The sequence below is a fragment of the Rhinopithecus bieti genome, unplaced genomic scaffold (assembly GCF_001698545.2).
Source record: "Rhinopithecus bieti isolate Rb0 unplaced genomic scaffold, ASM169854v2 scaffold_11938, whole genome shotgun sequence".
Taxonomy (NCBI): Eukaryota; Metazoa; Chordata; class Mammalia; order Primates; family Cercopithecidae; genus Rhinopithecus; species Rhinopithecus bieti.
In genome coordinates, this window is record NW_016806961.1 from 191,350 (window position 1) to 206,044 (window position 14,695).

A 14,695-nucleotide genomic window follows, 5' to 3' on the forward strand; every position below is an offset into this window, starting at 1 on the left:
GGACATGCTGGAAAATACCGGTTGATCCTAGTCGTGTCCTTCCACTTAGCGGACGTGTCCGGCATTGACTGGATGGTTCGGCACGGGCGGAGCCTGGCACTTTCCGTGGCTGTGAATGTGGCTCCTGGCAGACTCTGTGCTGGCAGATATAGCAGCGATGTTCAGGAAATGATCCTGAGCAGTGCCACGGCGGACAGGGTAAGGCATCTGGGCAGCCAGACCAGTCCTCTCCCTCCCCTAGGCCATATCCCATAGGCAGCACCTTGTGGACACAGCATGGGTGGACCCCAGACTGGGGCTTAAGAGACTTGGGTCTAATTTTACCTTTGCCGGTAACTTGCTGTGCCCTTGGACCAGCACTTGATCCCTTTGGGCCCCAGTTTCATCATCTAAACAAGGAATTTGGGTTGAAGAATCCAGATGCCCCTTCTGGGTCAGGACTTGGATCACTGTTCCTGGGAACCAGTGACTATGCTCATCTGCCTCAGCTGGGGCAGCCTACCTGAGTGAGAGCTGTCACGGTGTCCCTGGTAGGAGTAAGGGTGACGTGGTGGAGGGTCCCGGAGATTACTAGGAACTGGGATTTTCCTGGCTCTGGGGAAGGGGCGGGGGGCCTGCCATCTAGCGCTGTCTGTTCTCCACAGATCCCCATTGCGGTGAGCGGGGTCCGGGGCATGGGCTTTCTCATGAGATACCACATTGAGACAGGCGGAGGGCAGTTGCCAGCCAAACTTTCCAGCCTGTTCGTTAAGGTGAGTGGGGGCCAAGCACGTGTTTGACCCCTAACACCTGGCTTGTGAGGAGGCCCTAGGACCAGAGAACACCAGCAGTGTGCCCTCAACTAGTTGTGTGCTAGTTCTCCGTGGACGGCCTCCAGATCGCTGAACCCTTAGGGATGGAATGTAAGGGGTTTCTGTGTGTGCTTTACACTGCAATAGAGCCTAACTTTTTGTCAGATTCTCAGATTGACCTGTGACTCTGAATCAAGTTAGGAATCGCTATTTTAGGCATTCTTTCTAGGCACCCTAGTTTTGTAAAATTAGGTATAGACCTGGGTTCCCATCTTAATACCTCTCTTTTCCCGCCTCCCTCTTCTAGCTGGCCCAGCACTTCTTGGTGTGGTTATTGTGCTGTGTGCCAGGCCCTAGTTAGGAAAGCCAAGGAATGTGCCAGCAGGGCTCCCGTGGCCCGTGTGATACGGTGTGCTTCTGAAGCATTACTGTGCACAGAAATCAGAGCCAGAGTGCATTTTAGTGAGATGGGGCCATGCCTGGGACTCTTAACCAGCTATCAGGCAGTGTCAGTGGTGCTGTGCGTGGACCTTGCCTTGAGTAATGAGGTTCCCAAGGGTGACTGCCTCCCCCCGCAGCACCGGGAACCCACGGAGTTTCTGAGGGGCCTGATTCGATTGATCCTGGTCTGTGATGACATCAGCTGCACCTGCTTGTTCACCTGGCACTGTCCTGAAGGTGTAGAGATGAACAAGGCAGACAGGATCCCTGGAGCCCATGGGGAGGACCCTGACATAGATAAGGTTGGCAGGGAGCACCTCTAAAGGATGACATGGGAGCTGAGAACTGCAGGATGAGAAGGAGCCAACCTAGAGAGGATCTGGGGCAAGCACGGCCCAGCCGGTGGGACCAGCCAGGGCAGAGGCCCGAGGCCCTGGGATGTTCGAGGAAGTAAAAACGCATGCGGGCTGAGAGTAGTGAGCAAGGGGAGAGTGGCACAAGATGAGGGTGCAGGGAGCCAGGGCCAACTCATGCTGGGACCCTCCCACAGGAGCAGTGGGGTCAGTGTCCACGCTGTAGGCAAAGAAAGTGTCGAGGCTGGGCATTTGGGCTGTTTCAAGGAACAGACGATGTGCCTATCCAAAAGCCTGTTTGTGGTTCTTTTCACAGTGTCTGCAGAACCCATCCAGTGACATCAGGCTGGTGGCTGAGAAGATGATCTGGTGGGCAAATAAGGACCCGCTGCCTCCCCTGGATCCCCAGGCCATCAAGCCCATCCTGAAGGCTCTTCTTGACAACACCAAGGATAAGAACACTGTGGTCAGGGCCTACAGCGACCAGGCGATTGTCAACCTCCTGAAGATGCGGCAGGGTGAAGAGGTGTTTCAGGTAGGAGCCTGGGGGCCTCACCGGGGCATGCTGTGAGCATCTGTCTTTCAGCTCTTCTTCAGCACGGAAATATTTAAACCACAGGTTCTTCTCTGCCACCGTGGATGTGCTAGCTTTCAGGAGCAGATTAAGATTTGGGTGACTGGGGCTGGGTGTGGTGGCTCATGCCTGTAATCCCAGCACTTTGGGAGACTGAGGCGGGTGGATATGAAGTCAGGAGATCGAGGCTAACATGGTGAAACCCCGTCTCTACTAAAAATACAAACAAATTAGCCGGGCGTGGTGGTGGGCGCCTATAGTCCCAACTATTAGGGAGGCTGAGGCAGGAGAATGGTGTAAACCCGGGAGGCGGAGCTTGCAGTGAGCTGAGATGGCACCACTGCACTCCAGCCTGGGCGACAGAGCGAGACTCCGTCTCAAAAAAAAAAGATTTGGTGACTGGCCCAGTACCTGAAAACACACATTCCCATGGTTTTCAGACTTCTTTTTGAAAAGAAAAAGAATTTTATTTCTTCAAATAAAATCTCACATGACACCCAGACAGACATAGCAGATCCCAGGAGAGCTGCCCAGTGGAAACCCTGAGTTGTGTTCACTCAGTCCCCAGCCCCCAGCAGCCTGGAAAGCCCAAAGGCTGGTTGGCCACGGTGGCTACGCCTATAATCTCAGCACTTTGGGAGGCCGAGGCGGGCGGATCACCTGAGGTCAGGAGTTCAAGACCAGCCCGACCAACATGGAGAAACCCCGTCTCTACTAAAAATACAAAGTTAGCCGGGCGTGGTGGCACATGCCTGTAATCTCAGCTATTCGCTAAGGCTGAGGCAGGAGAATTACTTGAACTTGGGAGGCGGAAGTTGTGTTGAGCTGAGATCGTGCCTTTACACTCTAGCATGGGTGACAAGAACAAAACTCCGTGTCCAAAAAGAAAAAAAAAAAGCCCAAAAGCTGCAACTCCCACTGCCTCGTCTCATGAAAAGCATGATGGGGCCAGGTGTGGTGGCTCATGCCTGTAATCCCAATACTTTGGGAAGCCGAGGTGGGAGGATCACTGGAGCCCAGGAGTTCAAGATCAGCCCGGGCAACACAGTGAGACCCTGATTCTACGAAAAAGGGAAAAATAGAAAAGCATGATGAGTGTTTTAATGGGCTTTCCCTGGATCCATCTGATTCCCTTATTTTGCCAAATTCCACCTCAGTGTCTCTAGTTCTGGGGTTGATTTTTGTCTTTCTCCGATTGGAGAACGTGGCAGCTGTATTTTCTGACTATGTTTCCTTCCACTCATCCTTCCCCACAGTCCCTCTCCAAGATCCTGGATGTGGCCAGTTTGGAGGTGCTGAACGAGGTTAACCGAAGGTCCCTGAAGAAGCTGGCCAGCCAGGCTGACTCCATGGAGCAGGTGGACGACACCATCCTGACATGAGAGGCCTGGGCCCACAGCAGCATTTGCCGCTCCACATCTTTGCTCAATGTTTTCATTTTTGAAAATACATTTGTTCCGATGGGGAGCTTGGAAGATGGCGTTCCCAGAAAGTATTTTAATATATCAATAGACCACAGCCAAAGCCTTAAATCAAACCCACACACAACTGAAAATTGCCTCCTCCATCTCTCACCTTTTCCTGTGGAGAAGAGAAGGAAAAGCACACGCATGCGCCTCAGCAAATGGCAGCCCAGGAGCTGTTTGTCCAGTTTAGCATGCCTAGGTCTGGAACTATAATAGCAGGGTCAGACTGTGGGTTCCTCTTCTCCTGTGCTTGAGCTCTGGTTTGAGAGCTGGCGCTACCAACCTTTTGCCTAGATCCTGAGTGGGGCACAGACGGTGGATGTCTGCCCAGTGTAGTGTGTCTGGCTTGGCTTTTCAATATTGTGAGGTCTGACTGGATCTGACCCCTGTCAGATGAAAATGATCCACAGCTCTGGCAGCTCCCAAGTCTGGGGAGGGGTATAGGTTTGAAAGGCTGTTTGAAAGAGGAATGTTTAATAAAGGCTTTGATTTAATCTTGATATAAACAGATTTTTAAAAATCTCCAAACACCCATTAAACATGAAGCTTCCTGCATCAGGAATAAGGAAAGGTTTGCAACTGTTTTTGTAAGTATTCACAGTTCTCTGATTTCTGGCATATTTCTCCCCTGCTTTCAAAAGTCTTAGGACTCTGTGTAGACTTCTGTCCTGTGGTTGGGTTTTGAGAGGTATGCAGCCCAGCCTATGATCTCCCTCAGTGTAGAGAATGCAAAGGTCAAATTAGCCATTTTCCTGTTGTGTTCTGACTTGGAAAGGTAGGGAGTTTCTGGTACTCAGGTTGTAAAGAGAAATCCAGCCCCCCATGAATAAGAAAGAGCCACATTCCTATAGTTGAAGGACTTGCAAGAGGAAACCAAAGTTGCATTTCAGCATCTGCCTCCTTTATGAATGACTTCCTTCCTCCTGATTCTTAGAAGGCTCGTGACACACATTCTGATGAAGCACACCCCACTGGGCCCAGTGACGCAAGTTTTTCTGGGCTGTTCCCTGGCCATAATACAGGACAAACCTCTGTCAAAATTACTGGCCTGAACTGTAAAAGGAAGAGAAAAAGTGGTGGTGGCAAACTCAGTTTATAAAAGGTATAAAAATGCTTTGCCAAAAAAAGCAAGACTTTGGTTATTAATAATGCAGCCAAGGTAGAAAGTAGGCTTGTGACTCAACACTTCTGATGAATAAGACAAGGTGACCCCTAAGGCACTTCTCACGAGCCCTGTTCTAGTGCAGCAGTCATGGTGTCAGCTGGCTCGAGGTAATTGTAGAATCCCAGAGCTGGAAGGGACCTTGAGAGGTCAGCTGAGTCCTCGTAGCCAAAACAGCCAATGGTTACAACTTTTGGTAGCCATGGTAACCATTCTCTGCCTCTGGAATTCGGATGGTCATCAGCATCCTCCCAGCTGCCAAGGGCATGTGTCCATCAGGCTGTCTGCAGATGTGTTCCCCTCCACTGGTCAGCTGTGGGGAGAGACGGGCAACGTTTCTGTTGAGGGGCATGGGCTGGGAAACCTGTTAAGCCTGAGGCCATCTTCACTTTCCTCCAGGGTCTTGGATCAGATGCTGATATCCACCTGTGGCTTTTAGCCCCCCATTGTGCAACTGGGAGGGGAACCTGACATAGAGGTATCAGACACTCATTAAGCAAAATCCAAAGGAAAAACACCGGATTCCAGTTCCAGAAACTGGAGGAGGATGAGCTCTCTGTTCGGAATGGATGGAGCTTGACTGACAGTTGGGATGACTCAAAGGCTCCCAGAGCATATTGAGTTGCATTCCGAGTCTGGAAGGAGGGTGTGAGCTCCCGGGAAGTGAGCCATGAAGGGCTGTTGTGGACGTGCCAGGGGAGCCAGCAGAAAGGATCTTGTCAGCCCAAAGTCCTAGCAATCCTGAGAACAGCAGCCCAGACCAAGCACCCTGGGGACATTGAGGTTAGCAGCAGAGAAGCAGAAGCTATTTGTCCTGGAGGCTGGTACAGCTGTTTTGCCTTGGGCAAGTCATCTGACCTCCCTGGGCCAGTTTCCTCATTTGTACAATGAGGAATTTGGAAGAGAAGCTCTAAAAATTTATTCTCAAAGTTATTCTCTAGGTGGTGGTACTCTCTAGGTTAATGGTACTTAACAACAGATGACATTTGGTATCATTTCATTTAATCCTCTTAACAATTCTATGAAACAGGTTCTCAATACTATTTTCTAGAGGAGGAAACTGAGGCACAGGCCACTCACCCAGGGTCATATGGCTAGTAAATGGCAGTCCCCAGACCTCTATATTTAGTCTTTCTCTTCTCCTATGACAGCTAGTTAGCCATTAGCATTTTTCATTCTTTAGAGCGGAGCCTCCAGAATTTTCCCATCCAGGTACATAAAGGAAATGAATATGTGTACAGCACACTAGGTGAACGGCTCCAGCTGCCTTGCCCAAGGACGCCACCCACCTCCAGCCCTACCCAGCTGCTCTGCAGGCTGTGGGGAGGAAGACCTCACTCCACTTGACACTGGCTGGGAAAATCTTTAGAGAAAGAGGATTCTCAAAGGCAGTGATCTTCCAGAGGAGACTGTCCCTCTTTCTCTTCCTTGAGTCTGAAAGTCAGTGATGAAGTCATATTCTCTTAACTAATCCAGAGAAAACTGAAAAAGTTATAAACAGCATCCTCAAACCTTCGCCTAACGCTGGGAGCCTCAGGAATCATGGGCAGCAAGATGATTTAAAAAGTAGGGGAATTAGGTCGAGGCGGGCGGATCACCTCAGGTCAGGAGCAAGACCAGTCTGACCAACATGGTGAAACCCTGTCTCGACTAAAAATACAAAAATTAGCTGGGCTTGGTGATGGGTGCCTGTAGTCCCAGCTACTCAGGAGGCTGAGGTAGGAGGCGGAGGTTGCAGTGAGCCAAGATTGCGCCACTGCACTCCAGCCCGGCGACAGAGTGAGACTCCGTCTCAAAAAATAAAGGCGGTTGGGGGGGGTGGTTATTGTTAAAACATGGCTTACGCAACCCTCCAAGGAACCAGACCTTCAGGTACATTCTCTTTGTCCAATACTGTGATGCTGGAAGACTTGGGAGAGTGGCAGGGAGGCTGCAGAGTTGATGGTTTTTGGGTACAGGAATTGGAGACGTTGACAGTAGATTTTTAAACACAATTGGCAGGAGTGTTTTCCTCAACGTATGGCTCTGTGGATGTGTTTCAATGAGGAAAAAGAGGAACCAATCTAACTTAAAAGGTCTAGGTTCTAAAATATTGTAAAGGAAAATGTAGATATCACTTTCAAGTTCTAGTGCAGGATAGTGCAGCCACAGGGACTTCCAGGACAGGTTGGAACCTTAATTTCTCTGCGTAATACTAAGCTGTGTGACCTAGACGATGTTCCTTAACCTCTGAGTGCATCTCCTCATCTTGACAGTGAAGTCTCACCGCGTTGTCGTCTGCGTTGAATGACACAATGCACTTTGCACAGAGCCACGCACACACAGGAGGTTCTGGATACATGGATGGTGACAGTGAAACAAGGATGATGGGGAATGAGATTTCTTTTGAGAAATTATGATGGTGGCTATGTTTGATTCTCCAAAATGCTGAGTGTACATACACCAGCACAGCACACAGATGGTCTCCACTGTGCACGGGCAGGAAGGCACGTTACCACCACTGTTAGATCGGTGCTTCCTACAGTTGTGAGAGAGGCTGGCAGGACGTGGTCTTTATTTTATGAAGAGTAAAGTTGAGGTACAGGTGGAAAGGAGCATCCCTGAGGTCACGTTGGCAGAACTGGGAAAAACCCGTATTTCTTGATTCTCTGCTCACCAAGCCCTAGGGGCATGCTACAAAAATAATTTGGAAGGTGAATGTAATAAAAGAAACAAGTTCTTGGCATGACTGGGTTTCACTTTTTAAAGAGGTGGAGCCCAGTTATTTCACAGGGTGACTCTGAGTTGCCCCTAGGTTCTGTTAGGAGGGGTCCCTGCTGCCTGCCCCAGGGGAGGGGGTGTTGATGTCAACACAGCTCAAGAAACTGGAAAAACTGGTCCAAGGGATGATTGCCTCAGTGGGACTTCTAGGTGAGACCTTCCTGATTGTGCCTGAATGGATACCCCAGTCCCTGTCAGGTTCCTTCCTGTGAGCTATTTCTCTAGTGAGATGGCGGCCTGGTCACAGGGACAATTAGTGCATGATAATTCCTCTGAGCTGTGCCCTGAGCTGTTCCCCGCAGTCCCACAAGAGAAAGCTGTGGGTTTTGAATGTATTTACATTAGCTCCTTCTTACCACTTAAGAGTCCCACAAAAAAAGGGAGCTAGGAAGCTGGGGTGCTGCATTGAATCTAGTGTTTTGCAAATATTTTGCCCTCAAGACTCCTTTATTTATTTACATTCAGGGTACTGCTCTGTCACGGGGCTGGAGTGCAATGATGGGATCACAGCTCACTGCAACCTCGAGCTCTTGAGCTCAAGTGATCCTCCTGCCTCAGCCTCCTGAGCAGCTAGGACTACAGCCATGCACCACCACTCCTGGCTAATTTTGTTTTTGAGATGGAGTCTCACTCTTGTCGCCCAGGCTGGAGTGCAGTGGTGTGATCTTGGCTCACCACGGCCTCTGCCTCCCAGATTCAGGTGATTCTCATGCCTCAGCCTCCAGAGTAGCTAAGATTACAGGCGCCCGCCACCATGCCCAGCTAATATTTTTTGTGTATTTTTTAGTAGAGATGGGGTTTCACCATATCGGTCAGGCTGGTCATGAACCTCTGACCTCAGGTAATCCACCCATCTTGGCCTCCCAAGGCCCAGCCTGGCTAATTTTTTAAATTTTTTGTAGAGATGAGGGTTTCACTATGTTACCCAGGCTGGTCTTGAACTCCTGGCCTTGAGCCATCCTCCCTCCTCAGCCTTCCAAAGTGCTGGGATTACAGGTGAGAGTCACTGTGCGCAGCCAGGATCCTTTTATATTTTGAATTTTTTTTTGACACCACCAAAGAGCTCTTGTGTGTATCTATCTTACCTATTGATATTTAGCATCTTAGGAGTCAAAACCGGGCTAGGCATGGTGGCTCACACCTATAATCCTGACACTTTGGGAGGCTGAGGTGGGAGGATGGTTTGAGGCCAGGAGTTCAAGACCAGCCTGGGCAACATAGTGAGACTGTTGTCTCTACAAAGAATTTAAAATTAAAAAAAAAAAGCAGCCAGATGCAGTGGCTCACACCTGTAATCCCAGCACTTTCGGAGACTGAGGTGGGCAGATCACCTGAGGTCAGGAGTTCAAGACCAGCCTGGCCAACGTGGCGAAACCTCGTCTCTACTAAAAACATAAAAATTAGCTGGGCATGGTGGCATATACCTATAATCCCAGCTACTCGGGAAGCTGAGGCAGGAGAATTACTTGAACCCAGAAGGCAGAGGATGCAATGAGCTGAGATCATGCCACTGCACTCCAGCTTCCGCCTGAGCAACAGAGCAAGACTCCATCTCAAAAAAAAAAACCCAAAAAAACCCAAAAAAGCCAGGCATAATGATGCATGCATAGTGATGCACCTGCAGTCCCAGCTACTCAGGAAGTTGAGGTGCGAGGTTCACCTCAGTCCAGGAGGTCAAGGCTGCAGTTAGCCATGATCGTACCACTGCACTCCCAGCTTGGGCAAGAGACCCAGTCTCAAAAACAAACAACAACAACAACAACAAATCAAAACTGTTCAAGTGGCATTGTTGCACATTTTTTTCAGGTTTCTAATGTCTGGATTCGCATGTCAGCTCTGCATTTGGTCTGTTGTGATATCACGCGTCATGTAGGCTCTAGCAAACACTGTACACTCGTAAGGAAATGAAAGTGAAAAAAGCAAATCACATCTTAGTACTGTGAACATGTTTTGACTTTGCAGATCCTTTGAAAGGGTCTTAGGGAGCCCTGCGGTCCTGACGACACTTGCAAAACCACTGATCTAATAATATAAAAGTTGAGTGAGAAAATTTCTACTAAACGGTTTGAGGTCAGGGGAAGAAGTTGACCCTGAGTTAGACCCCCAGTTTGGCCCACACCCAAAAAGTGAACTCAAGAGAGGGTTCAACTAATTGTGTCTGACATTCTTTCCAACTCTCACGTTCTGTGTGTGGCTTCACTTTAATTCAACAGGCATCAAACACCTACCAGGCACTGGGTCTCCAGAGGATACAAAGATAGAGATGGTCCCTGGAATCATGGAACTTACATTCATTTGATTTCTGGGAGCTACATAAGGGCAGGGCAAGGCCTGCTGCCAAGTTTCTTGGTGTGGCATTGGGCTTGCAGGTGTGGAAGGGGCCCGTTTCCACTTCCATCAGAGGGAGAGACCAGGCATCATATCCTCTCTTCCTTCCCTCTTGGACCAGTATGCTGAGTGGTCCCCATCTTGCTCCTAATTTAAAGTCCCTGTCAGTCGGTTTACTTGCCTTCTCTGAGTTTTGATTCACCAGCCACTGCTTCCTTCCTGGATGATCACAGCACACATTACCTCCGTTGCTACCTAGCACTTAGCAGCTTTGAAGTCCATGTTGCTGTCTGACACATGGATTTCACAGGTCCCTCCAACCTCCACTGTACTGACCTTCATCCCTGACACTGCTACCCTTGAGGGACTGAGGTTCCTCTCTCCTTTACCCACTTAGCCTTCTGGTTGGTGACACCTTACTTCCCAAAGCTCTTTGAAGTGCCCTTCCCTCCACATATTCACTCCTTATTTCCTGGCTGCTAATCCTCTGCTTCCAGTATCCTGAAAAATACTTCATGAGCCCCACTGCTCATGAGCCCCATGAGCCCCACTGCTCTCACCACCAAGCATTGTTTCTCTTTGCATCCACTGTGAAACTTCCTGCCACCTCTGTGGCTCCACTCTCTGCTTCTGCAAACCTCAGTGGGCTCCCTGCTTTACTTTTCTCCTTGGACATACTTGGATATTCTCTATCAGAATGTAAACTCTATGAAAGCTTGGATTTTAAAAATTTTACTTACTGCTGAATCCTCAGCTCCTAGATCAATGTCTGGCATAATAGTAGGCCCTCAAGTATTTGCTGAATGAGCGAATGACTTGTTCCCCACTAAACTATAAACTCCATGAGGACAGGAGCTTTGTTTTGTTCATGTTATAGCCTCGTGCTCAGCACAGTGCCTAACACCTAGTAACTGCAAATTTTTTTTTTGAGATGGAGTCTCATCGTCTCCCAGGCTAGAGTGCAGTGATGCGATCTTGGCTCACTGCAACCTCCGCCTCCCGGGTTCAAGTGATTCTCCTGCCTCAGCCTCCGGAGTAGCTGGGACTATAGGCATGTGCCACCACGCCCAGCTAATTTTTTTGTATTTTTAGTAGAGACGGGGTTTCACCATGTTAGGATAGTCTCGATCTTCTGACCTCATGATCCACCCACCTCGGCCTCCCAAAGTGCTGGGATTACAGGCGTGAGCCACTGCACCAGGCCACTGTGCAAATATTTACTGAATTAAGGAATGAATCCAGTTACCAGGTAAATTACGTGATTTTTTTTTTGGAAGCTGCTTTGTCTAGTTTATAAGTTTGCGTATTGTCTTTTGCATCTGTCCCTGTTACCTTACACCCAGTCTTCAGCAATAACCTTTAAAGCTCTGCAGCTGAAATCCATCCTGCATACTCCTGCCAGATTACTTAGCTAAAATATTTTGAGATTGCATCTTTGCTCAAAAACTTTCAATGCCTCCTCATCGTATTAACAGTTTCTAATGTGCAAACAGGTGGTGTTGCAAAAGTTCATCTGTAACTTAGTTGTTCAGAGCAGCGGAACAGTTTCCCATTATGGGACACACTGATCCTTTAGGTCACAAGTTTACATATGTATATGGTGACAAGGAGAAAGACAGCTTAACATAATTCATCATTGAACTGTAGTTTCAATAAATGTGTAACAATGTTTCCAGAGGAAAATGTGCTGAAAGATTCATTTTGAGATGCCAGGCACATACCCTGGCCTGCAGGGAATTCCCCCTCCAAGCCAAATGATTCTCATAGGCTGTGACAGAGACTGTCTAAATAGACACTCAAAGCTCTCCTATTCCAGTGCCATCATGACATCTTTATGATGAAATCTTCTCCCCATCATTCTAACTAAAAGCTATAGCTTTCCTCCTCTGAAGTCTAGACTGCATATTTGACAGCTTTTCTATCTACTGTATTGTCTCATACTTTCAATTTCATCATGAGTATGTCTTAACTCTGATGAGGCTGTAAACTGGAGGGAAAAGGCTCTGTTCCTTTTTTTTTTTTTGAGACAGAGTCTTGCTCTGTCACCCAGGCTGGAGTGCAGTGGTGCGATCTTGGCTCACAGCAACCTCTGCCACCCGGGTTCAAGCCATTCTCCTGCCTTAGCCTCCCGAGTAGCTGGGATTACTGGCACCTGCCACCGAGCCCGGCTAATTTTTGTATTTTTAGTAGAAACGGGGTTTCACCATCTTGGCCAGGCTGGTCTTGAACTCCTGACCTCATGATCCTCCCGCCTCGGCCTCCCCAAGTGCTGGGATTACAGGCGTGAGCCACCGTGCCTGGCCTAAGACTCTGTTCTTATACCCTCTGCAATCCGTGGCACATAAGTACTCATTAAATAGTTACCAAAGAAATGAAGGAATTCATGCAGATTGCTTTCCAGATGACACATCCAGGCAAAGTCAGGAATCTGGTTTTAATGGCCAATTTGGATTTATTTCCCCAAAATATCCCACAACCCTATTATCAGGAAGGTACCTTGAAAATGTGTGCGAGTCTACAGTAGGAAATGGCTCAAAGTATGAATCAGTGCAAAATGACCTTGAATAACATTGGTTACAGTCTGTCACATGCCTATATGTGCCAGGTAATTTACCAACATAACTCTAAAACCACCATTCTGTGAGGAACCGGGGGCTCTGAGATAGTGTGATGTGACTTACCTAAGATTACAAAGCTTTTAAGGGATGGAGGCCAGGATTCCAAAGCTAGCATTGGAACAAAAGTCTTCCCCACTCCAGCCCAGGTTGTGAAGATGAGCTGGGAGGACCTACTGCCTCACTGGCTGGTCAGGGCTGGGCATGCCTCCCTGATGGCTCCATTGAGGCTTCCTTCTCACTGTTTCCTAAAATTGCTGAGTCAGAGGATGGCCCTAACCTTACAGACCAAGGGGGACTTTCTATTGGGAGCACATGAGCAGCTCTTCTCCCTGGCCACTACCTTCAGATTCCAAGCTCATGTTCTTTCCACATCACACTGATTCTCAGCTCCTGAAAAAACAACTCAAGCCTTGAGTCAGACACTCCAAGTGTTGTTCAATGATCCCGTCTGCAACAATGTTTATAATAACCAAAAAATATAAACAACATGAATGTCTATTAATAGCGGAGTGGTTAAATAATAGTACAACCATCGGATGGAATACTATACCATGCAGATGTTAAATGATAAAAGTGTACTGTTAAACAGAAAAAGCAAGGTACGTACATACATGTTTGTACCGGCAAAGGAAACTCACTGAGGGGCATTTATTCCTTCAACAATTATGTGTTTTAAGCATTTTAAGGTTACCTGTGAAACTAACAGGGTTACCTGTGAGGAGTACTTCAGAAGGAAAAATAGTAACTTGTACTTTTCAGTAAGCTTCTGCACATAATTTTAAGGACGAGCATTTCTTTTTTCTTTTTTTTTTGAGACAGAATTTCGCTCTTCTTGCCCAGACTGGAGTGCAATGGCGAGATCTCAGCTCACTGCAACCTCCGTCTCCCGGGTTTAAGCGATTCTTCTGCCTCAGCCTCCCGGCATTGCTTTATATAAAGTCAAAAGAAAAGGAAGTTTGATAAAACAAGTAGAAATATCCAACAAATACTCGCCTGGAAAGGGACAGGGTTATAAGAAACAGGTAATAAGGAGCTTAAAACCCTCTGCAGTTCTGCAGTGAGGACAGCCGTGGGGGCATACAACTTTCCGTTTCAGGTCAGTTTACGTAGGGCAGGTGGGAACTCACTCTAAAACGAGCAACCAAGGGCCGATGATAAAATGCACACGCTTAGCTTCTGGCGGCCCAGGTCTTCCTAGCCGCAGATTCTGAGATGTGTATCTGCAGGTGGTGTGAAATTGAAGCCGGGGGAGCGGTTGCTTTCTGTCTCCGAGGTGCGCCTTGCACACTGGGTCATTTAGCTCCCAGGCTCCGCTCCGAACTGCAAGGGACTCTGAACCTGGACCACTCCCTCCCCTCCACCAAAGAGGAAACGTGGGCTCCAAGAGGTCACAGAGCTGGGATGGGATTTCGACCCCGCGCTGCCCTCAAAGCCCATCTCCTCGCAGCTCCGCTCCCGCCGGCAGCTTCCGTGCTGCCCAACTCTGCAGCCGCCCGCCGCCCTCGGGGTCCAGTCCACAGGCCCGGGGCCAGGACCAGCTCCGCGGGGGAGGGGTCGGTGCGGAAGGGGCGGGGTACCGGGCCTTCCCCGCGCTACTGCCTTTCACGGCCCCGGCCCGGCCCGGGACTCGAGAAACCCGGAGCTCGCGCGAGCACCGCCCCACGGTCACGGCGTGCCTGTCATTTCCTCTTCGTAGGGCGTGCGGGTCTCGAAGATGAGGGAGCGAGAACGTCCACGACCGGGCTTCTCCGGCACCTTGGGCTTCTTTCAGCTGGGACTCGACAACAGCACGGCTCCGCAAGCTCTCAGCGCCGAGGGCAGCGGCGGCGAAGCTCCCGGAGGAGACGCGAGGAAGACGGGCCCGCGCTCGCCAAGACTCCGTCAGGGCGCGTGCGCGGGGCGCGTGCGCGGCGAGGGCGCGGCTGGCTCGGGCTGCGGCTGCGCAAGGCGGTGCCAGACGCTGCGCCTGCGCAGTGGTGGGGCGGGGCGGGAAGGAGGGAGGTGGTGGTAGCAGCGGCGGCTGCTGAGGAGGAGGAGGAGGGGGAGCGGAGGGAGGTGTTTCTGTCAGTTCCGGCTGTTTGTTCGGGAAGTGGATCCACCGCTGCCGGAGCAGCCCGGAGGGAGCTGCGGATCGCGAGGCCAGTACCGACCCCGCCCGCCCTCGCGCACCACCCCCGCCCGCCATGGCCCGGGACTACGACC

The 14,695-nt window shown here is 49.7% G+C and overlaps 2 protein-coding genes across 4 annotated transcripts in view; one reads left to right on the forward strand and one right to left on the reverse strand.

The window, feature by feature from the left end:
* Positions 1 to 4,125, forward strand: part of GCN1 (GCN1 activator of EIF2AK4) — a 69,734-nt gene extending 65,609 nt beyond the window's left edge. For all 3 annotated transcript variants that reach the window (XM_017879054.1, XM_017879056.1, XM_017879055.1), the window contains 4 exons: positions 50 to 198; positions 645 to 752; positions 1,902 to 2,120; positions 3,416 to 4,125. In XM_017879054.1, the coding sequence (XP_017734543.1) occupies positions 50 to 198; positions 645 to 752; positions 1,902 to 2,120; positions 3,416 to 3,541 (602 nt within the window). In that variant the 3' untranslated portion in view covers positions 3,542 to 4,125. The remainder of the gene's footprint in view (positions 1 to 49; positions 199 to 644; positions 753 to 1,901; positions 2,121 to 3,415) is intronic.
* Positions 4,126 to 12,922: 8,797 nt separating this feature from the next.
* Positions 12,923 to 14,689, reverse strand: LOC108534004 (pre-mRNA-splicing ATP-dependent RNA helicase prp28-like). The gene has a single exon (XM_017879057.1). It carries the CDS (start codon positions 14,676 to 14,678, stop codon positions 13,920 to 13,922), a length of 759 nt encoding a protein of 252 aa, XP_017734546.1. The 5' UTR covers positions 14,679 to 14,689; the 3' UTR covers positions 12,923 to 13,919.
* Between the last annotated feature and the right edge of the window lie 6 nt (positions 14,690 to 14,695).